The 25,401-nt window shown below is 38.2% G+C and overlaps 3 protein-coding genes across 4 annotated transcripts; all 3 read left to right on the top strand.

Moving 5' to 3' along the window:
- The first annotated feature begins 288 nt into the window (after positions 1 to 288).
- On the top strand, positions 289 to 6,720 carry manba (mannosidase, beta A, lysosomal). Its single transcript, XM_027023625.2, has 17 exons — positions 289 to 836; positions 1,469 to 1,563; positions 1,780 to 1,885; positions 2,049 to 2,219; positions 2,320 to 2,443; positions 3,031 to 3,200; positions 3,342 to 3,452; positions 3,547 to 3,698; positions 3,841 to 3,958; positions 4,042 to 4,128; positions 4,208 to 4,375; positions 4,593 to 4,811; positions 4,888 to 5,052; positions 5,247 to 5,391; positions 5,530 to 5,672; positions 5,811 to 6,071; positions 6,270 to 6,720. The coding sequence occupies exons 1-17, from the start codon at positions 627 to 629 to the stop codon at positions 6,492 to 6,494; spliced, it is 2,670 nt and encodes an 889-aa protein (XP_026879426.2). The 5' UTR covers positions 289 to 626; the 3' UTR covers positions 6,495 to 6,720.
- Positions 6,721 to 6,919: 199 nt separating this feature from the next.
- Positions 6,920 to 13,281, top strand: slc39a8 (solute carrier family 39 member 8). 2 transcript variants are annotated; one of them, XM_027023610.2, is made up of 8 exons: positions 6,920 to 7,414; positions 7,653 to 7,812; positions 8,921 to 9,090; positions 9,224 to 9,346; positions 9,436 to 9,618; positions 10,319 to 10,523; positions 11,984 to 12,168; positions 12,303 to 13,281. In XM_027023610.2, the coding sequence occupies exons 1-8, from the start codon at positions 7,262 to 7,264 to the stop codon at positions 12,450 to 12,452; spliced, it is 1,329 nt and encodes a 442-aa protein (XP_026879411.2). In that variant the 5' UTR covers positions 6,920 to 7,261; the 3' UTR covers positions 12,453 to 13,281. The 2 variants fall into 2 exon arrangements, with proteins under 2 accessions (XP_026879411.2, XP_026879412.2); XM_027023611.2 differs by having other exon boundaries at positions 9,466 to 9,618.
- A 4,252-nt stretch (positions 13,282 to 17,533) lies between these two features.
- On the top strand, positions 17,534 to 20,151 carry nat8 (N-acetyltransferase 8). Its single transcript, XM_027023596.2, has 2 exons — positions 17,534 to 17,638; positions 18,371 to 20,151. Exon 2 carries the CDS (start codon positions 18,381 to 18,383, stop codon positions 19,047 to 19,049), a length of 669 nt encoding a protein of 222 aa, XP_026879397.2. The 5' UTR covers positions 17,534 to 17,638; positions 18,371 to 18,380; the 3' UTR covers positions 19,050 to 20,151.
- Positions 20,152 to 25,401: the final 5,250 nt, after the last annotated feature.

The following is a 25,401-nucleotide window of genomic DNA, read 5'->3' on the forward strand; positions in this document are numbered from 1 at the left end:
TGTAAGATATGGAAATATGCCTGATAAAAGGCCTTTTGTTTGAATGTTTACAACTAAATTATTGCTACCCGCATCATATTTTAAGGAAATATTTTAATTTAAAATCATCAAATGAGAATATTCCAAATGCAAATATTTTTATTTTTATGTAACTCGTGATCACACGAACTGTCTATATACGACGTTATTTGAGCGCAAGCATTACGTTGAAAAAAGCCACAATAAGGTTTTTTTAATTCGTTTTTTAAATTCGTGACCACGGTGACGAACTGTCTACATTATGCGTTATCTGAGCGCAATCGTTACGTTGAAAATGCAATTGTGTAAACGTCAACACCGCATTTAGCTTTTCAAATTTCCGAGCCCTACTTACTTTTTAATCATCCGTGGAAATAACGACGTACTACGAGAGAAAATATCTACTTTTGGGAATAATGTATTTTTATGAAAGGCAGCGCAAGCACATGTAGATAAGCGTTTATGTGTCCGCTGATGGACTCGTGACTGAACCAGGAAGTCTTCACCTCCAGAATTCTCAAAATTTTGAGCTTTACATTTTCTTGAAGCAGGAGACCTCTGACCTCTAAAGAGATGACCGGGGGTTTGTCAGGTCATATGTATCAAACATGAATGGTGTACACTTTCATGTTTTAAAGGTTTTGTTCGTTTGTGTTTGTGTAGTATTTCTGTCCGAAGCAGATTCTCACAATTTTGTAGTTGACACGTTAAATCTTAACGGAACATGGAGATTACGAAACTCTAATGGGTCGCTCTCGCTTAATGCAGAAGTACCCGGTTGTGTACATACAGCTCTGCAGCTACAGAAACTTATTGAGGTATAGTGCACTACTTTCCAATCATTCATTTATTTACGTTAAACCTGCGCTGCATAAGGAAGAAAGCAAAAACATAAATCGGTGGCATACATTAAACAAGGAAATGAGTTAGTAACTGACATATAAATTTTGTTTGTTGAAATGCTGTATGTAAATATGCAAGTAAAAAAGTTTTATCGCCGTTGTTACAAACAGCACAAAATGAGATACTAAAAGATGAATGAACCTTTTTTTTTTTCAAACATTCAAACATTTTTGATTTTAGTTTACATCAAATTTTGTGTTTTTAAATGTTTTTAAAACATTTACATAATTGCTTTGTAGTTTGGAGTGTATTACTGGTAGGGTCATAAACATTTATGTGGGTCAGCCTAGCCAAAATACAACCTACCGCAATTAGCATTATGATACAATACATCCTGGGCCGGACAGAAACGGCCAAATAAACTGGTAAGTATGGCATGACAATGTGAGACATTAGGTGGAGCTTATCCCCAGTCTAGTTCCAGGTAAGGTCACTTCACATGTCAAGTTTAGAAATGAAAGTCTGTTCTCTGCAGACTGTTTGCACTTGGTATATTTCCATTTCATTTTTTTGTAAAATAAAGGTGCACTACTTTGGATGTCCACAGGATCCCTACTATCGGTTTAATGACCTGGCCTACAGATGGATCTCTCTGGACAACTGGACATACACTACTTCATTCTCTGTGCCTGACTATGTCCGGTGTGTTGTCCTACTGTATTTCCAACCATCTTCTCGCATGTCTCTCATTACTTTGAAATAGGATATCAATTTGACAACTGATTACATGCTGTCCTGTAAATGTCCTGACCCATAATATAAACCAGCATCGGAAAAGAACTTGAAAGTACCACTTTTTGTATTGGTAAGAATACAATCCAGATTCAAGATCAAGTGTCTTACTGTGTACTTCAACAGAGAGAGTAAGAGATCAGTTCTGGTATTTGAAGGGGTGGACACAATCTCCACAATCTCTCTCAATGGAGTCATTATTGGAAACACAGACAACATGTTCCTGAGATACGTATGTAAATACAGAAAGACACAATCTTATCAACCTGAATTCTCTTAAGTTTTTTTTTTTTATTCTTATTTCCACACTAATAACAGAGAACATCACTGGGTGATCAAAATCTTAAAAGTCACACCATGTAAAAGCAGTTCAAAAGGTGTTCCTTCTTTATTAGGATTTTGAAGTTACTGGGCTCTTGAAGGATGTGAATTTTCTAGAGGTGTGGCTCATGTCAGCTGTAACCTATGCATCAATGAGGCATCAAGCCCACACTGCATACAAAGTACCTCCGGAATGCCCTCCTGCCACGCAGAAAGGGGAGTGCCATGTAAACTTCATCAGAAAGGTATAATAAAGACCATTTAATCATTTCTGCAATTTGATTTGAATAGGTTTATGTGTGAATAGGTTGAATAGGTTTGTGTGTGTGTATGTGTGTGTTTCAGGCACAGAGCTCATTTAGCTGGGATTGGGGTCCTTCTTTTCCCACACTTGGCATCTGGAAGGACGTTTATCTAGAGTCTTTTAATACTTTTCGGCTGTTGAACTTTGTCACCAGTTCAAAATATGGTACAGTTCACAACAAAGTCTTATGAAAGTCCATGGGTCTCTCTTAGGACCTTCACCTGGCAACATTACACACCATATCTATTTTTAAGTTATACATTTCATACAAAAATCCAGCAGGACTCTTTTAAACTTTAAGCTCAAATATCTTTAAATCCTCATAGCTTTCACTAAAATAGTTGCTCTCGGAAAAAGGAATAGAGCAAGGTGCTAGCAACACCAAAGCCAAGAATTTGATTCCCAGCAAGCATACATTCTTTTATTTCCATGTGGTCCAGTTGTATTAATCGTTCAAGAAAATCCTCTAAAATAAGGTATTGATCACTACTTCTTGAAAATTTTGTAAATGCACATGGTATAAAGAATAGTAGTTTAAGCGTTGAGTAAGCACATCTGTGGACAGATGGGCTTTAAAGAAAGGTTTGGATTTAGGGCATGGAATTAGGATTTGGGGGCATGTTCTAGGTAAGTGATGGAAGTTAGCAAAATCTGTAACACTTAGCAATATTTTAAGTTCTCTCTCTCTCTCTCTCTCTCTCTCTCTCTCTACCTCTCTACCTCTCTCTCTCTACCTCTACCACTTTTTCCAGACTCTCTTCTCTCATGCTGGACTGTGGAAGTGGAGTTGTTCTTTGATACCATTGTGGCCTCAAAGGGAATTGTCCAGTTGTCCGTGCCACAATTGCAATCAGAGGCAAAGTTTCAACTCTCGCTTTCACCTGGCCAGAGCAACACATCCTTCCTCCTCCAGATTAACCAGGTAAGACAGGATGAGGCTTCCATAGTGCTTCTTGTAGAAGTGAATGAACATCTATGGGGCCAACTATATAGTTTTACCCATTACAATGGCTTCAGTAAAATGTAATGCAAGGTCTCCTGTATGTAATACATGTGTCTCAAGAATACTTCAGTTGATCTGTGGTGGCCCTTTGGACATGGACAACAGCCTCTCAAAGAGCTATTTATAAATATCAGCATGGTGGGTGGAGAGGCATTCCATGCCAAGAGAATGGTAAGAGATCAGTATCTCTCCACAGGCTGTCTCTTACTCCTTATTTAATTTAATTAACTCTCGTTCTTTTACTCACTTCGTTTACTTGGCATAGATTGCTTTCCGTACTGTGGAGTTGGTACAGGAACCTATTCCTGATTCTCCTGGCCTTAGCTTCTATTTCCGTATCAATGGGCAACCTATCTTCCTGAAGGGGTCAAACTGGATACCAGCTCATGCTTTTCAGGATCAGGCTACTGCAGATAGGTACAGCACCTCACACTGTAACCTTCCCAAACATACAAAGCATCTTAGTTGGGAACACTCACATAAATAATCGGTGTGCTGATATGAGTTCATGTCCAGCCAATATTTACCACTTTGCTTTTTCTGTCTATTTGTATTTTAGGTTGACTCAACCGCTTCTGTCTGCACAGATGGCAAACATGAATGTTTTAAGAGTGTGGGGAGGTGGAATCTATGAACAAGACCTCTTCTATAGCCTGTGTGATAAGCTTGGCATCATGGTATATATTCCTATGTGACATAGTCACCATGTTCTGAACATGCTACTTGTTATTAATTTGCAGTTGCTTTGTACTTGTTTCAGGTTTGGCAGGACTTCATGTTTGCATGTGCGTTATATCCTATAGAGCGGGATTTCATCCAGTCAGTGCGAAAGGAGGTTACTCAACAGGTATAAACATCATCCACCAAACTCAGTTATCTGTCCATACTTGTGGTATAATGTGGTACTGTATTGTGGTGTGGCTCAGGTGAGACGGCTTAAGTCCCACCCCTCGGTGGTCATCTGGAGTGGAAACAATGAGAATGAGGCTGCCATTGCAACCAACTGGTTTTTTATTCCCCATGCTGAGAGGCCACGCTATGTGAAAGATTACATCCATCTATATGTGGAGAATATCAGAGAGATTGTACTGCAGGTGAGAAGAACACACAATCATACGTCTAAACAGGTGTGAAAAGTTTTTGTTTTTATTTTTGTCTGTATTTTATTGCCCTGACCCAAAATGTGTAACACTGTTTTCTGTGCAGAAGAATGAAGATTCCAAAACTATTATATCATTATTTCGCTTCTTTAAGAATGGTGATATCAGAAGGGAATTCCATTCTTCTGATTAAGCTGTGCTGCAATTCTAGGAGGACAGCTCAAGGCCTTTCCTGGTGTCTAGTCCAACCAATGGGCTGCAGTCCGAGAAGGAAGGCTGGGTGGCCCAGAATCCCTATGACCCCCATTATGGAGACGTGCACTTTTACAGCTACCTCACTGATTGCTGGGACTGGCGGTCATTCCCTCGCACGCGCTTTGCATCTGAGTATGGCTTTCAGTCCTGGCCCTCCATGTCAACACTCAGTAAGGTATCACACACCTATTGTTACATGTGGATACTGTGCTTGTCTGTCTTTTCTGCTGTAAACATTTGCACTTCGGCAGGTATCAACAGCTGCTGATTGGGATTTCAGAAGCGAATTTTCAAACCACCGACAGCACCATGAGTTTGGGAACTGGCAGATGATGCAGCAAGCAGAACTACATTATGTCCTCCCCAACCACACGGACCCAGTGCAGAAATACAGAGACACTATTTACATCACCCAGGCAATCGCACACACCAACAAACCTCTCATTTAATTCAGTCATACATATAGTACTGCATCTCATTGAGATAAAAAGGTAGATTCACAAAACAATGCGTGCACAGACATACACACACATCCAAGTACACGCACACATGCACGCGCACACACACACACACACACAGATGTTCTAAAGTTTGCATTTGCCCTAAGCAGGTTATGCAGGCACAGTGTGTAAAGACACAGACAGAATTCTACCGCCGGAGCCAAAGTGACATTGTTCAGGGTGAAGGGCACACCATGGGTGCTCTTTATTGGCAGCTGAACGACGTCTGGCAGGCGCCTTCTTGGTCCTCTATAGGTTAGTGTTTTAAGGCATGTGCACCCACTCTTTTGTGTTTTTATGGCTGTCTGCATTTATTGCTATCTGGGTGACAGGATTCCATTTGATAAAGGAACTGAAAAGTGTGTGTGTGTGTGTGCGTGTGTGTGTGCGCAGAGTTTGGTGGCAAGTGGAAGATGCTGCATTACTGGGCTGTCAACTTCTTTAGTCCTCTTATTTCAGTAGGCGTTGAGGACAAGGAAGACTTGATGATCTATGCCATCTCTGACCTGAACCTAGACTATATTTTGAAAGTTTCGGTAAAAGCATCTACATGTGTTCGTCTCCCTGCTTTTCAGGCATTACACGTTTTAATGGATTGATCGACATGCGACTTAAATTTGCCGTTTAAATTGCTGTTTTCTCTTTCTGTGTTTTGTGTGCATGTCTGCATGCAGGTGAAATTGTATCGCTGGAACAGCTTTATTCCACAGTGTTCTCTGGACTCTGATTGGGCTGTAGTGAAAGGGGGCGGGGTCACCAAGGTGTTTGAGCACCCAGTGTCCCCACTGTTGAAGAACTGTGGAAACTGCACTCGGCAGTCATGTGTAGTCACCTTTCACCTCAGTGGCCCTGAGCATGGTATAAAAAGTCCTCCCAACCACCTTTTTCTAAGCTCCCCACGAGATGCTAAGGACCTTCAGAAACCCAAAATCACGGTGAGACTCATACTCATATATATATCAAGTATCTTTTTAAAGACATATCCATTACCAGCACTTTCACCACAATGTCACAATGTTTAGATTGGACTGTGTTCTTTACCAACATCTGTAGATATGCTGTTTACAGGTGTGTGTGTGTGTGTGTGTGTGTGTGTGTGTGTGTGTGTGTGTGTGTGTGTGTGTGTGTGATAGTTCACTGTAGAGGATGCAGGAGAGAGGTTTATGGTGACTCTGCATAGTTCCTCGCCTGCTCTGTTTGTCTGGCTGGATGTCGAAGACATTCCTGGATTATTTGATGCTAATGGCTTCCTGATGATATCTGAGCAATATACTGTTTATTTCACTGCATGGACATTCACCACCTTAAAGGATTTCACTTCCAATCTGCACGTTACAACACTCAGAGATATCTACTGAGTGTGTCAGAGAGGAGAAAAGCACATTGGTGATGATTCACTCTAGTTCATTTTGAGGCCAAGGACTATTTGGTTTGAACTGCACAAGTGACTCATTGACTGTATTTTAAACAGATAAAGATATCAAGAATTTTTTCTAAAAAGATTTATGATTTGTAAATCATTAGGAATATATTTTATATTTTGATTTCCATGTCAATAAAAAATAATTATATAAGAAATTTATATTTGATGGTGTAAATCATGATTTTACTCGAAGCATGTCGGACAGGTTACTTGACCTTATGCGACCGGTGGAATTACACTATCCATTCTGTCAGCACCAAACATGTTACATGAGAGGTAGGAAAATGATAACAAAGACCCCTTTGACAGGCGAACAGTGGCCGTAATTAAGGAATCCGTATGGCTTGTCGATGTCCAATGGCCAGTCCGTCGGGAGTTCCTGGTCTTTGAACATCTGCTGATACTTCCAGTATTGAGAAGACGAGTAAGAGGGACAGAGGTGTACAACTTTATTTTTTGCTCATTCCGACGCTAAATTTAGACTTTGTTCCGCCCTCTCATTGACAACCACGCGGCGATTTGGTCGCATTCCTGAAAGGAACGAAATAGTTGGATTTCATATGTATTAATTGAAAGGTTCACGTAGGCATTTATTTTGGCTTCGTATATGTGTCAAATAATTTAATCGCTTAGGTTAGTTCTGTCACGCACGTCTGTCGACAAAACGGTTATAAAATTCGTGAAATATAAACTTGATAGAACATGGACGAACATCAATTTCAGGATATCTTGCGCTTTTACGGTAGTAACACTTCGCTGTCCACGGCAAACTTAGAAAACTTTCTGTACCTTCTCACCACCCGAAGACCACCAGCATCCGTTGATAGTGTTGCAAATCCACTGAGGAATGCTGAGGTAGGATGTGGCCTATTTTATGAAATAGATTATTCTTTTTTTTTGACCATCTACAAACTATAAAAGAGAGTTCGATGGCTTATGTGTGTGTGTGTGTGTGTGTGTATATATATATATATATATATATATATATATATATATATATATATATATATATATATATATATAAAATCAATAGCTATCAATATACGATAGTTTGTCCTCATTACTGTTTTCTTCTCGAACGCCATCTCTACAGTGTTTGTCCGTATCGGACCTGCTGGCTGTATTTGGGCTGGCTAATGTGTCTGAAGTGACTGTTGATCAGCTAGAGCTCGTGTGTCCAGCTGTTCTCACTCAGGTCCTACTACCCTCGTGCCCATATATGACTCCCCATTCACAGACTATTGACTCTAAAGGTGAGCATTACAACTCCCTCTCTTTTATTTCTGTCTCCTAGCATGAATTGTAGTAACAGTTAAACGACAAATCATGTCAAAATTTTAACTTTGTTTCCATGTGAGTACAAGTGTGAGTTGAGTCCTACACTGGCCTCCTTCATGATACCTTAACTGAGTACTGCACAGGTTAGCCACAGTGAGACTTTTGTGGGCCTACTGATTTTGCAGTTTGTCCCATGGTTGTGTTACTGTTGCAACATTGGTCAAGTTCTGTGACATGAATCATATTGTTTCAATCCTCAAAAGGTCAGGGAAATGAAAACAAAAATCCATCAATATTTAAATAAAGTGTACAATCGTACTCAATTTTTACCCTTCCTGATTCTGATTTTTAAATTGCTGTTGCTGAATTCCCAAAACTAGCTTGTGAAGAGATCAGAATTATTGTCAGTCACAGTATACATTTACTTACTGTAACCTTAAAAGGAGAACAGGGCAGATGTTGAGGAGAGCTGTGGAGTTTTCAGCCTCACCTTCTCAGCTCTCACTGAGAAGAGAACCCTCTCTGTCTGCACCATTTCATATGGAGATTTCTGTCTCACCCGAGGACCTCTCTTAAGGAGAGTATTTGTGGAAGTGTTGGTCTACTGCCAGGATGGTTAGTTGAATCTACAGTCATGGCCAAAGGTTTTGAGACTGACACAAATTTTGGTTTTCACAAAGTTTACTGCCTCTTTTTTTTTTAAAAAAAAATATCATTTTGTCAGATGTTTATATGGTATAGTGAAAAAATAATAAATAATAAATGCTTATAATTTTACATTTATTATAAGCATTAAAAAACTTATTTTTTATTTGTCAATTAAAAAGTTTTTTTTTTTTTAAATTTTTTTAAAAAAATGCTTATAATTGTACTTCACTATACCATATAAACATCTGACCAAAAACTGAGGCAGTAAACTTTGTAAAAACCAAAATTTGTCAGTCTCAAAACTTTTGGCCACGACTGTATTATTGCAATACACTTCAATATGATCCAAAGTCTGGATTGTAATGTCTGTTTTGTATGAATTAAGTTTATATCAAGTCCAGATCTGTATATATTTGAAATATTTCTCTCTTTCAGTTTGGGGTTATGGCTTCCTGGCTGTGACGATAATTAATTTGGCCTCTCTGCTGGGGTTACTTTTGATTCCCTTCACTAAAAAATCTTACTTCCCAAAAGTGCTAACGTACTTCATTGGAGTGGCCATAGGAACCTTATTTTCTAATGCTGCACTGCAACTTGTACCTGAGGTAAGGAAGTGTGACGGAAGAGAAGAAAGAAAACAAAGTCAAAAGTGTCAAAGTTCAACATTTACATCAGTACTACAAGATCAGTATCCATAACTTTTTTTTTTTTTTTTTTTCTTCTTCATTAAATAAACAGGCTCTTGGATTTGATCCGAAAGCTGATGACTATGTATTGAAAGCAGTTGGGATTTTTGGAGGGTTCTATGTCCTGTTTTTCACAGAGAGAGTTTTAAAAATGGCTCTGAAGGTGGACTCGGAGGTGAGGACTCCACGATAGATAAATTCTGATTATTGTGGTTAAGAGAAGCAAAAGGTTATGGCTCACTACGACTGTCATCTTTTTCCCAGCACTGCCACACTCACTTCCCTTCTCTGCAGATGGCTGATGTCTCAATCACAAACTTCAGCAATGACACAGTCATTCACAACATTTGCAATGATTTAATCACCAACAGCGTCAACCATGATGTTATACCAAACATCCCATGTGACAAACCAGTCCACCCAAGTGTGAGCCCCGTCAGTGATCAGGTAATCTCTGCACTCCTGATCTCATACTTATTAGCACATTCCGTACTCTGCCATTGCATAGCTTTGAAACGCACTGTCAATAGTGACTCTTCAGTAGGGAAAAAAAAAAAAAAACCCCACATTTTTTCTATCCTATTATTTTTATCAAGAAAACTGGCAAGGTATGTTGGCATGGTGTTATCAAGGATATTAGTTTAGTGAATAAAGAATAAAGACACATATTCATGAAAAGTCAGAAGTGTTCCGGGTTTTTGTGTTAATCATTACACAAAAACCAAGAACACTTCTGACTTTTCATGGATATGTGCACTACATATACATCTTCCTCTAGTTTTTCAGGTGGCATTGACATTTTTTATTTTTCTTTAGGAAGAACATCTCTGTAAAATATCCTTTTGTTTGGATTTAAATTTGAATGTTTTCTTTTTTATGCTTGTATGTCTTCATGTAACAGGAACCCACTATAAATGAGACCTTGGTCTCAGTAGATTTGTACCCTCTATCTTGAAGGAAATAAATGCTGTCTCTCCAATAAGTGATAAGCAAGGCTAACAATTTTTTGAAACTTCTAGAAAAAGTGAAGTCAGTTGTTGAGAACTTGATAAGAATATTAACTCGGATAATTGGTCAGTTGTTTTCTGTATGTTCCATTACATATTCACCTTTAATGGTCTGTGTGTATGCACATGCACCTCTTTAGGAGGCTTGTGTGTTTTTGACATGTCGCTGGCTCCGTGGAGAACGTGTATCCAACATAAAAACGGTGGCTTGGATGATCACTCTGAGTGATGGACTGCATAACTTCATAGATGGTCTGGCTATTGGAGCCTCTTTCACACTGTCTCTGCTCACTGGTTTCAGCACCTCTATAGCTATTGTCTGTGAGGAGTTCCCACATGAGCTAGGTAAGTTTCACATTTACACACATACAATGCATACAGAGTGTTTTCAGACCCTTTCAAGTTTTCACATTTTGATTTGTTTCAGCTCATCTTAAAATTTATATTTTTATTTCTAATCAATCTACACACAATACTTCCCAATGACAAAGCAAAATTTGAAATTTGGTTTCTTTGGTTGTTTTGTAAATGCATTAGAAATAAAAGACTAAAATATTAAATTTACTTAAGTATTTGAACACTTTGACACTTGAGCTTTAGTGTATCCTACTTCTACTAGTGTTCCCTGAAATGCTTCTGCAAGTTTCTTGGAGTCCACTTGTGCCTAACTGAGTTGATTGTCTATAATTTGGAAAGGTACACACCTGTCTATGTAAGGTCTCACATTTGAATGAGTGAGTATTTCAGAGTGAAAACAAACAAGAGTTTGAGAGAATTGTCCATAGACCTGTGAGACAGGATTATGTCAAGGCACATATACGGGGGAGGATGCAAGAAAGGCATTTTCAATGTTGAAGAAATTAATACCTCCATCATTCTCAAATGGAAGAAGTTTGGGACCACCAACAGTCTTAGATCTGGCCAAGCTAAATAATCAGAGACAAAGGGCCTTGGTCAGAGCAAGAACCAAGAGAACCAAGAACCCAGTGGTCACTATAATATCCAGAGTTCCTTTGTGTAGATGGTAGAATCTTACAGAAGGACAACTATCAGTACAACACTCCACCAATTGGGTCTATTGAAGAAGCCATTCCCCACTAAAAGGTACATTAGGGCCTCCTTGGAGTTTGTCACAGTGCTCCTGAACAACTCATATCAGGGGTAGGTCCTCTGCACTGGTGAAACAAAGATTAAACTATTTAGGCACAACTGCCAGTGGTGTGTAAGGAGAAAGACAGGCACTGTGTGTCACCAGTCCATACCATCCCTATAAAGAAGGATTCTCAAAGATGTAGATATGTTCTAAGTGAAAACATTTTCAAGAATGGTGGCCCATCCAAAATCTGGACTTGAACCCAGCAGAGCATTTCGACAGAGACATGAAAATGGCTCTGTCAAGCAAGTAGGATCATTCCCAAGAAGACTTGAGGAAAGGTGCCAAAGATGCATTAAGCAAATACTAAGTGGGTCTGAATACTTATGTAAATTAAATATTTGTTTATTTTTAATAAATGTACAAAACATACCAAAAACCTGTTTTGCTTTGTCATTGTGTTGTATTGTGTGTAGATGGAGGATGATTTAAAAAAAAAATAAGGTGAATTCATTGTAAGATAAGTCAGAAACATAACTAATTGTCTGAAAACCTTATCCACTGTAAAATGTCAAGAGTATCAGTTACATTTAAACAGGCTGAGTTCAACCTACCTAAATGATTAATCTGGTGCCTGCTTCCAACTGGCCTGCGTTTCTTTCTTCTACTCTTATCTCTCTGTCTCTCATTCTTTTCTGTCTATGTGGTCTAGGTGACTTTGTGATTCTGTTGACCTCTGGTATGAGTGTACCTCAGGCCGTGTTCTTTAACCTACTGTCAGCTATTTGCTGTTATCTGGGCTTGGTGCTTGGTATCCTGCTGGGGAGTAACATTGCTCCGAATGCCATCTTTGCCATTGCTGGTGGAATGTTCCTCTATATTTCTCTGGCTGACATGGTAAGACACATATATCGTAACATGTCTTAAAATATTCAACAAACGTTACTAAGACGGTTTAAAAAAAGTTGATTAATGTATCGCAGAAGAACGAATTTTGCACGTTACCTCTCCCTTTTGTGGCCCAATTTTAGTTTCCAGAAATGAACAGCATAATGACCACATATGCCAAAGGTACCAGTGGGAAAGTCATATTCTTTGTACTCCAAAACTGTGGCCTGCTGACTGGCTTTTCTGTCATCCTCCTCATCACTATGTTTGCTGGAAATATCAATCTGGGATAATGAAAATATTAAAGAGAAGGGCAGCGAATAAGAGTATAGGCAACAGCATTCTTCCTTCACTGCCATGGACCAAAGGTTTGATACTAGAAGTGGAAAGGAGACAGCACTGACTTGAAATGTTTGGTATTGTTTAAAAAAAACACAATCATGTAGCTGGGAAAGTGAATCTTTTGTAGTACTGTATAAGGAAATGCAATATAAATTATGTAAATTGTCACAGCCATAAGTGTGTAGCCAACCTGTTTGTTTGTGTCTGATGGAAACAATGCCCTGCTCTATGTGAGAGAGTGTCAGTGACAGCCTTGCACAGCCTCAGATATCCTCTGTTATATGTCACAGGCTTTATTCTTATTCAGAACTAGAAATGCTACATTTATTCGGCAGTCTGCAGAAACCGTTCACATGGTAAAATTTGGAATTTTTGGATTTTAGGTTTCCTACAAAATAGCACTTAGAAACATGTTGAATGTAAGATATGTCAATCGAAAATCAAGTTATGACATTTTAAAGTCATTTAAAAAAATGTGTTTAAAAATCTTTATTTCAATACATCAATATTCTATCAGGAGGAAACAAGACACAAAACAAGAAAATTAAAAAAAAATGGTTATTGTGTATATTAACTTTCAACAATGATTGACATTGTCCCATATACATTTCATTGTTATTCATACATGTAACAACATTTTAAAAAGGTATAATAAAAAGTAATATTGTATTTCTATAAAATGAAGTGCAAATTCAGCAAAGGCTGGAACTACATGAATTTATTAACAGGTAAAGTACGTCCACAGATATGCTGCATGCACCTTATTAGAGGTGCTGCTGTATTGTATCATTTTGTGGCGTGATCTTTTATTTCACACACAATATCACTTTTAACACAATCTGGAACCCTGGCAGTTCAAGTTGTATTTGAGACACCAGACTGACAGTACCAACATCTGCAACATGCCACTTTGTTACTACAAATTGCACTAACTGTTGCCTCAAATGTCAGAATGTTTTTAAAGTTATTTTCCATGTACTGGCCATGTCAGCCACAATACAGTACTAATCACAGAGCTTCTTTTAATTGCATTTCACATCTGCCTTGATGCGTCATGCTGAGCAGCCATGGAGAATAATGGCATTGGCTTCAGTATAACTGAAAATAAAATTAACTGCCCTGCTGTCTTGAAATTCACATTCAAAGTTCAAGTTCAAAGAGGCTTTATTGTCATTTCAGCTATATACAAGTACACAACAAAAACGAAACAATGTTTCTCCAGGACCGTGGTGCAACACAAAACAACAGTGCAACAGACAACATGCTACACAAGTGCAAACAATCCAATATAGTGCAAAAATGTCATTAAATAAACAATAATAAATACAGGACAGGACAAATACAAAATGAGTAGACAGTGCAATTATTTAGTCCAGTACACAGTACTGGGCATATGTAAAGCGAGTTGTGCATAGGAGTCAGTGACATGCTACACTGAACATAGCAGTCACTGGTAGCAGCCAGAACAGTTCAGAGTACAGTGCTGGTTATTACAGTACTCTAGCAGCAAGTAGGATAATGTGCAAGACTGCAACAGGAGTGCATAGTTTATTTGTGTGAGTCTAGGGGAAGTTTTTTATTATGTTTTTGCCCTCTTGCTTCCACCATAGCTATTCTGTAATGCTTATTTAATACATTACTTTAGTCTTATCCATTCCATGTATGTATTAAGAGGCATCCCTGAAAATCCTGAATCCATGCTAATGATGCAACACTTATGAAAACAAAACTATTAATATCATATAACATATGTGGACATTTCCTATGTTACAAATCAGCCATCTTTGTCTCTTATGAGTCTTATATTGTAAGCTAATAGTAAACAAATTATGATGATTTGATATTTATGAACAGAAGAAGCCTAAAGTAATTTCACAGCAGTTGTAATGATTACATATCCAAGGCTACAGCCTCTGCATTTAAATTCTTCTTATCTATGTCACTACCTGATCCATACCCCTGTCTTATTTGTACCGCACAAATGCAATGCAAATTATCAGGGGACACAGATCAGGAGCTGCCCGATCTGTATAATGCATCTGTCATGCTCTTGACGTGATGCACAAATCTGTTTGTTTGTAAACACTTTGAATAATGTGAATGCTCTGATTTAGTCCAAAACTCTAGAAGTTCTTGCATATAAACAAAACATCTATATTATTTTTCAACTTCACTACTCTTTATTCATGTCACAGTCCCAATCATAATGGCTTTCATTTACCAATTTCCTCAGTGCACATTTTATGTTTTAATTTGTTCTTTAAAAATGTGTGAAATATATTTAAAAGAGTTGTTGGCAAATGTCCCTTGTGTATTTGAAAATAAGATTACCTGCCAACATGTTTTGTCCACTGGAAAGGCAGACATTGATGAAAATTCAAAAAGCAGAATTTGACATGTAATTTGACAGAAAGCAGATGTGACATGTAATATTTCACAATGTACCCACTAATTTACATCCTTTATTAGTGTAGGCCATAAGTAAGTCTCTAGTGACTCTTATTGCCTCTTAGAGCAAGATGGTGGCCCGAGTGCCGAAGGGCGAGGGGCAGGACGCACACACTTCAGCGACGTGGACGAACATTTTACACAAAACGACAACAGCACTCACACGTATTACAAACGCAGAACATGAACATATAATGGTTGACATTAAACAAATACGATGAACACGCAAACGTTTAACAATGCCGAAAAGCCCATTAACACGTTACATCAACTATGACCAACGACGCTGTGCAGCCTGAAGTGGGTTTAAATACACAGACGAAACGAGGTACACGTGTGTGCAGGTGTGTGCAGGCGTGGCCACAAATGAAAGTCCTCCCACTGCACGTGGCTGGCCAAACCACGTGCCTCAAGGGAGGCGAGCGTTCTGTGACAGATATTGATGCTAGGGCATTTATGACACTTATTTATGACAACAGAAATGCACATTCATTTATTTGGACCAAAACATTTGATTTTCTGACTGAAACAAAAATTATATTCTATCATACTTATTTAGCTATTTATTTCAAGACATGTAATTATAATGTAAAAGGTTGTTGTCTCTAACTTTACTGGATTATGATATACTACCTTTATGAAATTTTCAGATATACGCCACGTTTTGCTCTTCAGCCTTTACTACGCAAAGTCTTGAATGGTCCATGTTGGATGAATTCCATGTTAGATGAGCTCATTCCAGAGTTTGGGATATATCACTGCAAAGCTCAATCACATCTATGCTTTAGCCTTGTCTTAGGGACCGCTAACAGGAGATGGTCAGCGGATCTGAGTGACCCGGATGGAACACAGAGAGTTAACTTGAATGCTCAGTACATATCAGGCAGGGGATGTGGATCAGGTAACAATCCACGTCTCGGCACTGAGAGTGAATTATAAATGACCTTTTAAATATTCTTGGACAGTATAGCTCTGTGTTGAAAACTCTTGTAAAAGAAAAAGGCATAAAATAGTATTAATAGCACATAAAATAGAAATGCCAGAACCTTAACTTATAAAATATTTTGTCCACTGCATCTGAGAACCTTTGTTTAAGAATAGTTATCTTAAAACCTATAAGCAACACCCTAAAATTATCTAATGCATAATATCAATACAGTAACTATTGTAGCCTATAATAATAATCATCATCATCATCGTCATTCAACCGTTCAATCTTCATATTCCTTTTGATTCGCTGCATAGCGTCATTTTTTAAATAGAAAACTAGCGGCAATAGAGATTTCTTCACTTTTTTGTCACTCTTCACTTATTTCACTTTCATCAATCAACTTTATTAAATTAGATTTAAATGAGAATAAATGAGATTTAAATGAGAATAAATGTTTACGAGTTCTTTCAAATTATTTTTGTTGGCATCATTCAAGTAATACATAGTGATGTTAAAAATGTAAACATTGGTGTTAGGCCTTGTTGACAGTTGGCTAGCTAGTTAGCTAGCAGTTACTGGGATGTGAAATGCCTGATTTAAACACAAAACATAACTAGCTAGATAATCTCTGTGTGGGCCTTTACAAACATTTATCTACTTGGTCACACGCTCAGATGGTTTCATTTTAATGCTAACATCTTTTTGTTATTCTTTTCCAGTGATGTGTGAACTTATTTCCAGTAAAGAAATAGCAACATGAATGATAAAAGACGAGCTAGACAATTCACCTGTTTCTAATACAGTATTTATTATTTGCTGAAAGCAATTTTTTTATTTAAAAAAAGAAAGAAATCAGGACATCTGACAGGTTCCTGGAGATTGCATCTGCGTCCGAAACTGAGCCCTATTCACTATCCAGCTACATAGAAAAATGTGGATCACTACAAAGAGCACTTTTATAGGCAACATAATTCGTCAAGGTATGAACGATTTCAGACATTACATTATGTGTGTTCATTTATTACCGTTAGCTTATTACTTATCACTATAAGATATAAACTCAAACTATCAAATCAATCTCAATGTGATTATATAAAGAACTTCAATAAACTGAAATAATTTTTCAGTTAAGCTGCATCTTAAATTTGTAATAGGCCTGTGAGGTCTCTGATGTCACCCTCATTTCTCAGTCCTCTGCAGAGAAGCTGCATATGAATCTTCAAACCAAACACCATGGTCCCTTATGGATATTCCTTGCTTGCTAGGGTACATTGTACACTACTTATTGAAGTGTATTATGGGATTGTTGTAGTGCAATATCCCACACGGTTTTCGGACACCGCTACAAGACGGTAAAACCCCATAGTTGTGCTCTATTATAATATATAGAGAATGGGACACAGCTTGTCATAAATTTTGTCTGATTTCTTGTTTTTCTTTTGTGCAACTTTGCTCTCACGGAGCCTCCTAGTGGTTTTGCTGGTATTGCGCAACAATCTATATATACTTCCCTATTTCATAAAGATTTGTTTAACTTCAAGGGAATAAACACTTATATAAATGTATAGAACCACCTTAAGCGGTATCATATAATGGAAATATAATTATTCAGTGTGGGAATTCTTCCTTGTTGCTCATAAACAAGACTTTTATTTTGACGGTTAATTGGGCGCATTACTGACCTGCTACAGCAGGTACGAATCATTTAAAACAAGAAGCTACTAACTAACGAAGCGAAGGATTTGATCATCAGGAAAGGTTAGCGGCTAAACTCACTATATCAAGCAATAAATAAATACTTACAAAGTAGTTTCATTGTCAGTCATCGTACAACTTAATGTGGTCTTTCTCGTTTAGCATTAGGTAGCAAAATCAGATCATTGCTTTTAATTGCTTTTTTAGCTAGCTAGTTAGCGTTATAAACGTTAGCAACTGCAAATTGTCATTTGGCTTATTTATAAAAGAATGGCTAGCTAATTGGCTAACGTTAGCTAGCTAGTCAGAAAGCAAAATTGAGATAATGCTGGTACGCTTACAATACGGTGATACAGCTATTGGTAACCTTCATTAGATTCATTTTTCGCAGATTACTAGCTACCCGTGCTGTTTTACGTTAAGGACAGGTCAGGTAGCTAGCTACACACCCATATATGCCCGTCTGACTAGGGCGAAAGGGGCTTTGACAGATCGGCTGATACATATTATAGTTATTATGACCTGCCGATTGTTCTTAGATGTTTGTATCTTAAATCTGTCAACGGGCACTTGTTTTTGTATCTACAGAGCTAGTAATTAGCTAATGTGAGGCGCCTTTTTAAAATTGTATAATCTTTGTGGAGATAACTTCAGTTTGTTGTGAATACGGTCGCCCACTGTTTGGATTAGTGTTGTTCATATACTTGGCATCAACCTTGTGTTTACCGCAGCTATTTTAGGCTGACCAGTTCCCTACATGGATAGTTTTAAAAAGTAATTTTTGGTGTGTTTCAGTTTAAAGGCCATGGCTGAAGTGCAGATTCGTCGCTATGAGGATGACGATGAGGAGGATGTAAAGGATGTCTTCACTCTTGGTATGAGTGAGCATGTGCCATCCTCCTGCCTGCATGTACTGAAGCTGCCACGTACCCAGATGTTGTTGGTGTGTGTGTTCTGCGCTCTACTGGCTAGCTCCAAATCTCTTTTGCTGCCCATACTGGCAGTCACTCTACTCCTGGCTGCAGGCCGGCAGGGAGTCAGCTGCATGTTCTCTAGCTACATCCAGACCTCCCTGCACAAGGACCTCAACAACATTCGGCAGACCTATCTGGAGACACCCAATGCCTGCTTCTGGGTTGCGGAGAGTCACGGTCAGGTAGTGGGCACGGTGGCATGTCTCCCTGCAGAACAGGTCAATGGATGTCTGGAACTGAAGCGGATGTCGGTAAAACCCTCCCACAGACGGCAGGGCATTGCCAAAGCCCTGTGTCTCACAGTGACCGACTTTGCCAGGGAACGGGGCTATACGGCCGTGGTGCTCTACACCTCAATTGTCCAGACTGGTGCTCAAAAACTGTATGAGCGTGTCGGTTTCAAGAAGGTCAGAGAGTTTGTCATTCCAGAACTGGTTGCTAGGATCACCAGCTTCACATTGATTGAGTACAGGCTTGACCTGCAGCAGTCAGAAAACTGAATGAACCTATATTCCAGTTTTCAATAGAATTGTTGCTTTATCCCCTCATAACTTCAATGTAGGGCATAAAGAACATTGAAAACACTCTAAGTATTGGGACAGCCAAATCAGTAATTGCTATTTTTTATGTAATGTTTAGATTAAAAATTAAAAGATGATCATAAGGCCATATTATGGAATCTAAGATAAGAAACCAAATTTACATGTTCATGGCTTTCATGTGTGACACTAGCGCAACTGAAGGCATTTAACCAATAAAATCAAATTGATATTTTCCCCTCACTCTGCTGAGTATACATCCCTTTAAGAGTGAGATGATTCTCCTGGTGAGTCTGCAGGGGCCCTCTGCATAGATTTGTTAAACAGGCTTCACTGGCTTCTTTGCAAATTTGTATAGGAACATATTTTGTCCATTTCATGTGATTAAAAAAACCCCACCTTTTGTGAATAGTAACAGTAATATCAGGTTTCTGTGCAGGACCTTGTGTAATTGTTGCACTGACCCAGAGCATACAGTTGAACATGCCTTTGGATTAGTTTTTCTTTATGTACTATTGATGCAACACTGTTCCTGTAATTACATTAGTCTTTGTGCTACCTCTGTTTTTACTTTAGACATTGTCCCAGCTCTATTTGTTTTGGAATCTAGCTATTTGCACAGAGAGCTTGGCACCAGTAAAATCATGAGAGAATAGTGGAAATATGTTGCTACTGCTGAGCACTGACATCTGCTAGACTCAGAGTGCATGATGATAAATGTTCAAAGTTATTGTCTATTAAGAGTGTGTTAAAGCAAAGTAAACTATAAAGTTTTTACATAGTTCAACAGTGAACCCAGATTTGGGTTCAAGGAAGACCTGCAGGACATTTGTGCTACCTTCATACATTTGAGAGCATAAAAGCTCCATAGAAGGTGAAAGGAGAGTGTTTTCTATGCTTCTCTCTCAGTGTTGCCACAGTCTGTTCCATTCCCTTTAGAGCATTGCTAAGAACACGACTTGTTGTTTTAGCCACTAATCCATAGTACATCTATAGGAAGGAAGGGAAGTTTGACTCATTTTCTAGAACCTATTCATTTAAATAAATCAGATGTTCAATTCAACCATTTCAGTTTTATCCCTTTTTAATATTTAGGTTGCTTATATCCATTAAAACTATAATAATATATTCACTGTGATCTAGTAGAATACAAAATATAATTCAGATCATTCAAAAATGTAAATATTTGTACAATTTGGTGGTATTAGTCTTGAGCAAGAAACAGAATTTTCTCAATAATTTACCACAATATATGAATCTAGTTTTTCATCAACATGCATCAAAATTAATAACATGTATTACCAAATAATGGAAGCAAAACCACAATTTGGAGATTACACCACGATAACCAGACATTACTTGAGCTTTTTACACAGTTTCATAGGTCATAGTGAACACCACATTAAACTGTTATCACTTTGTAGAACTTATACCAGTGGGAAGAGAAATATGGCAGCACTTCTTACCATGTGGCACTATGGACATATGACAGAAGAATAGATTTATTGGGGAGAGCTATCCATAACCTATAATATGTTCATGTGTAAATGACTTTCGTCCTTGAGATATACACAAAATATTTAGGTTGTCTTTGTAAGTTAGTGTTAATTAGCTGGTAGAAGGTTCCTGCATTGCAGTCTGTGAATGTATAACACGTAGGCTGTCCTGGTAAAGGGAGCAAAAAGTTAAACAGTCAGGCAGGGATGATGAACTTAAGAATAACCAGGAGAAACATATAGAATAACTAATGGCTCAGAGATGTAACACAAGTTGATCAAGACTTTGCAAATACAAACAATAGACTTATATACAGAGACTAATGAGGTACAGGTGTTTACAATAACAAGCATAGATCCTAACCATGGGGCAAAACTGAAAGAAACCAAATCAAGGATGCATGAGGATACAGAACCAAAAAGTAAACAACAGTAGCGTGGCCATGATGGATAAGGGAGATTGGTCAGGAAGCCCTAAGACAGAATGGATTATAGATTGAACAAACGAAGCAGGGACAGGAACATAGACTGACATGGGCACAGGACTTGACACACTCAAGGGCATAGGGATTGAAACAGATACAGACAGAGGAACTGACACTGGCACCACAAAAAGAAGTGGGACTTCAATAACTACAGACATTAACATGGTGTCTGGAACAGGTGATGGGAGGAACATTAAGGCAGTTACAGGTGCTGACATAGCAGCCTGAGAGGATACAGGAGTCACATGAGAAGCACAGGGCATAAACATAGCAGTCACTGGAGTCAAGAGTCCTTAGGGGCCTTAAGAGTCACAGGAAGCAGTCATTAGTGGCTCAGGAGAATCGCGAGGTGTTGAGACTGGCCTAGCACGAGGTACAGATATAGGTAGAGCGGCTTCCTCCAGTCAGAGACAGGAACTGGCAGGGCTTCTTCTACGCTGAAGACAGAGACTTACAGGGCGGTGTCCTCTATGTAAAAGACAGGAACTGACTAGGTGGCATCCTCTACACCAGGAGCAGGAACTGACTGAGCGACGTTTCACGCCAGAGACAGCGACTGACTGAGGGTCAGGGAGTGCAGCAGCCACTGGCAGCTGCTCCAAAGACACAGCTGCTGCAGATATGACTTGAGCATCCCTGAGCATGCTGGACGTGGCCTGAGCATCCCTGAGCGCGACGAGGTCCGCAGGTTGGCCGTCGCATTCCTTGCTGGTGTCTAGAGCCTGTAACACAGGGGAACAAATGGAAAGTGAAGCCCCTGCGCAGTCCCCCAGGCTCACAGTCCTTCCCACATGTTCTATGGGACAGGCCTGCTGGGCCATGAGATCCTGACACAGGTGCACAGAGCCTCAATCCCCCCCCCCCCGGCCCATTAGGACACTCAAGGAAGTCAGACGCTTCTGTAATAATGTACTCCAAATCTCTACACTGCATCCTTTAGATGTCGGCTATTCGGTACCTGCCGACTCCAATAGTGTAGGCACTTTTGTAAGTCACTCTGGATAATCTGCTAAATATCAAAAATGTAAATGTTAAAGATGTTAATCCAGGGGTGTCAACGTCTGGTCCTAGAGGGCCAGAGTCCAGCAGAGTTTAATAATTGCTCTGACATGCCTACTAAACCTGGCAATTGATTGTTGAGTTGAATCATTAATTTAAGCATGTCAATCAAACCACACTGGTCTCTGGCCCTCTTGTACCAGGGTTTGACACCACAGTGCTACATTAAGCAATATTAGATAAACATATATGATTCAACTCAATCAACTGAAATTTGAGTAGTAGAAATGCTAATTTAAGATATATTTGATTTAGTTGTTATTAGTTATAATATTACATATATGCAGAGTTTGATCTTTCTAAAATAGTTGTATCTAGTTCTGTTGTGACTAGTAAGAGCATTGTTGATATCTAAACTATAACTAGACAAAATGCAGTTTTGACTAGAAGTAATTTCTTTTTACCTTTGTATCTGTAATACACAGATATCTGCAAATACCTTTTGACCAATAGGACTTACATAAGAAAGAGTAAAAATTATAAATAAGATATCTAAAGCTAGAAAGGCAAAGCAACTAAAAATGAATAAAAGGCTGTTTGAACCTTGAAATCCTGATAAATACTGTTAAATGATGTTCAATGCTGATTACACATACAATGAAAGGTAATTTGCTATAGTTGAGGCTAAGGGGTTATTTAGCTGTTGTGGATCGTGTTGAGGGCAATCAGGCTGATGGGGTAGTGGCTGAGGGCCTGAGGGGCTAATTGCTGGAACTTAACGTTAAATGTTTAAATAAATGTTTAACATTTTTAAACAGTATGTCAGGATTACATTTTACATCTAAACAGTGTTCAACATAATTTAACAGTATTTATTGTGTTATAAACATTAAAACAACCAAACAGCCTTTTATTAATTTTTAGCTGCTTTGTCAAGCCATCTAAACAATCCCTCAATCACAACTACCCCAACAGTTAAATAACCATTTAGCCTACTTCCCAACAGCTAAATTGCCCTCAATATCTACCCCCACAACTAAATACAACAACTACAACAACTGCTAAATAACCCTTCAGCAAGAAGTATCCCACAGCCCATTAGCCCTAATCAAAAATTACCCCAACAGCTAAATAACCCCTCAACAATAGCTAAACCCCTGCTGAGAACATTAGTGTAGAGTTAGTCCTACAACATTAATGTAAGATTAATGCAAAAACAATGTAATGTTAGTTTAAGAACATTGGTGCAAAATGTAATTTTAATGTTAGTGTTAAAACATTTTAACATTAGTGAGAGAACATTAGTATAACATTAGTCCAAGAATGTTAGTCTGAGAACATTTTAACGTTACTGTGAAAACATTAGTATGTTAGTCTGAGAATGTTGCAGCATAGTGAGTGTTCTTTTAATAACAGTACAAAAATGTTACTTAACTTTATTGTGAAAACGTTATTTAACATTAGTTCAAGAATGTTATATTAACATTATTGTGAAAACATTAGTATAAGATTAGTCTGAGAACGTTAGTCTACGTTGAAGAAAATGTTTTAACAAAAATATTTTAACGATATTGTATAAATGTTATTTTAATGTTAGTCCAAGAACTTTTTGTGGAGAATTTTCCTTCTCACATGTAGATTTGAGAATAAGAAAAGGGACAAATATTGAAAATCCAAATTAACTTTATTACAAAAAATATATCTAAGAAACAAAGGAAGTCCATCTCAATAGTGAACACTGACTGTCTCACTGTGATACAGTCTTCAATACCATACAGAATTCTCTACATCCTTGTCTTTTTGGAGCAGCTTCCTGTTTTTTTTCTGATTGGTTTGCTCAAATTTTTCTAACTCACTTTAATTCTCTATATTGGCCACAAGGTGTCCCCATATCACTTTAGATAAATAATTTACGATATATCTGTATAAATCTGACCTAAAACGTCATCAGGTTTTCACACAAGTCGTACTACAAAAAATCCAACAAACAAGACAAAAATGTTATACTCTGTCATTTATTTACTGAGGAAAATGATCCAATATTACATATCTATAAGTGGCAAAAGTCTGTGAACGTTTAGGATTAGCAGATCATTTAAACATGAAATTTCAGTCAGATGTTGTTTGTCAATGGTATGACAATCAGGCATGAAGACCTCAGAAGAAGTGTTGTTGATGCTAATCAGGTTGGTAAAGGTTACAAAACCAACTCTAAAGAGTTTGGACTCCACCAATTAAAAGTCAGACAGATTGTATAGAATCTCCCCAGGAATGGTCAATCTACAAAGGTCACGCTAAGAGCATTAATAATGTCTGAATCTGAGAGGTCAAAAAGGAACTTCTAAGCAACTAAAGGCCTCTCACATTGGCTAAGGTTAATGTTCATGAGTCCATAATCAAAAGAACACTGAACAACAATGTTGTGCATGGCAGGGTTGCATGGAGAAAGCTGCTGTTCTCCAAATAGTACATTTCTGCCTGTCTACAGCTAAAGATCACATGGACAAGCCAGAAGGATATTGTAGCAATGTTTTGTGGATTGGTGGGACCAAAATAAATCTTTTTTGTTTAAATGAGAATCATGAAGAAAGGAGAAAGGAAAACACTGCATTCCATCATAAAATATCCATTCCTCTGTGAAACACGGTGATGGTAGTATCATGGTTTGGGCCTGTTTTGCTGCATCTGGGCCAGGATGGCTTGCCATCATTGTTGGAACAATGAATTTCCTTTTGAATTTGCTGGTATAATTTGGAATTGTCAGAACAAGAGCCATGCAGCAAGGCAACGACCCTCAGCACACTAGTTATTCTACCAAAGAATGGTTAAAAGATTAAAGAATAGTAAAGTTAAGGTTTTGGAGTCAAAGTCCTGACCTTAATCCAAAAGAAATGCTGTGGAAGGACCTGAAGCAACCAGTTCATGGGAGGAAACCCATCAACATAACTGTTTTGAGGTCAGATTGGTACACTCCTGGTGCCCAAGGTGGCTTGACTTCACACACACATTCCCCCCTGAGTCAGATTTGAAAATATTTAAATAGATGTATTAGAACCCTTTAAAAGGGAGTAGGGAAGAAAAAATTAGAAATTATCTTTCTTGAGTTGTAATGTAATCCTGCTAGTAATCACTATATTATTTAAATGTACCAGTAATGTAATTGCTACCCTTTTTCTAAAACTGGAATGCAGGTTTTTTTTTTTGGTTTTTTTTTTTGGGGGGGGGGGGGGGTGAGCATGAGGAGATTTGATAATATTGTTGATGATTGATGGTATAAGCATTTGTACAGTCAGTTTAAGGAATTAATGGTTTTCAGACTAAAGCTACCTGACC

This window comes from Electrophorus electricus, chromosome 11, assembly GCF_013358815.1.
Source record: "Electrophorus electricus isolate fEleEle1 chromosome 11, fEleEle1.pri, whole genome shotgun sequence".
Taxonomy (NCBI): Eukaryota; Metazoa; Chordata; class Actinopteri; order Gymnotiformes; family Gymnotidae; genus Electrophorus; species Electrophorus electricus.

Bases quoted from the DNA above. Each gene is read 5' to 3' on its own strand.
- manba (XM_027023625.2), top strand. From the start codon at position 627: ATGAATGGTGTACACTTTCATGTTTTAAAGGTTTTGTTCGTTTGTGTT. The intron at 2,444-3,030 runs GTACAGTTCACA...CACTTTTTCCAG, and splicing joins TGTCACCAGTTCAAAATATG to ACTCTCTTCTCTCATGCTGG. The intron at 3,201-3,341 runs GTAAGACAGGAT...ATGTGTCTCAAG, and splicing joins TCCTCCTCCAGATTAACCAG to AATACTTCAGTTGATCTGTG.
- slc39a8 (XM_027023610.2), top strand. From the start codon at position 7,262: ATGGACGAACATCAATTTCAGGATATCTTGCGCTTTTACGGTAGTAAC. The intron at 7,415-7,652 runs GTAGGATGTGGC...CCATCTCTACAG, and splicing joins ATCCACTGAGGAATGCTGAG to TGTTTGTCCGTATCGGACCT. The intron at 12,169-12,302 runs GTAAGACACATA...GCCCAATTTTAG, and splicing joins ATATTTCTCTGGCTGACATG to TTTCCAGAAATGAACAGCAT.
- nat8 (XM_027023596.2), top strand. From the start codon at position 18,381: ATGGCTGAAGTGCAGATTCGTCGCTATGAGGATGACGATGAGGAGGAT.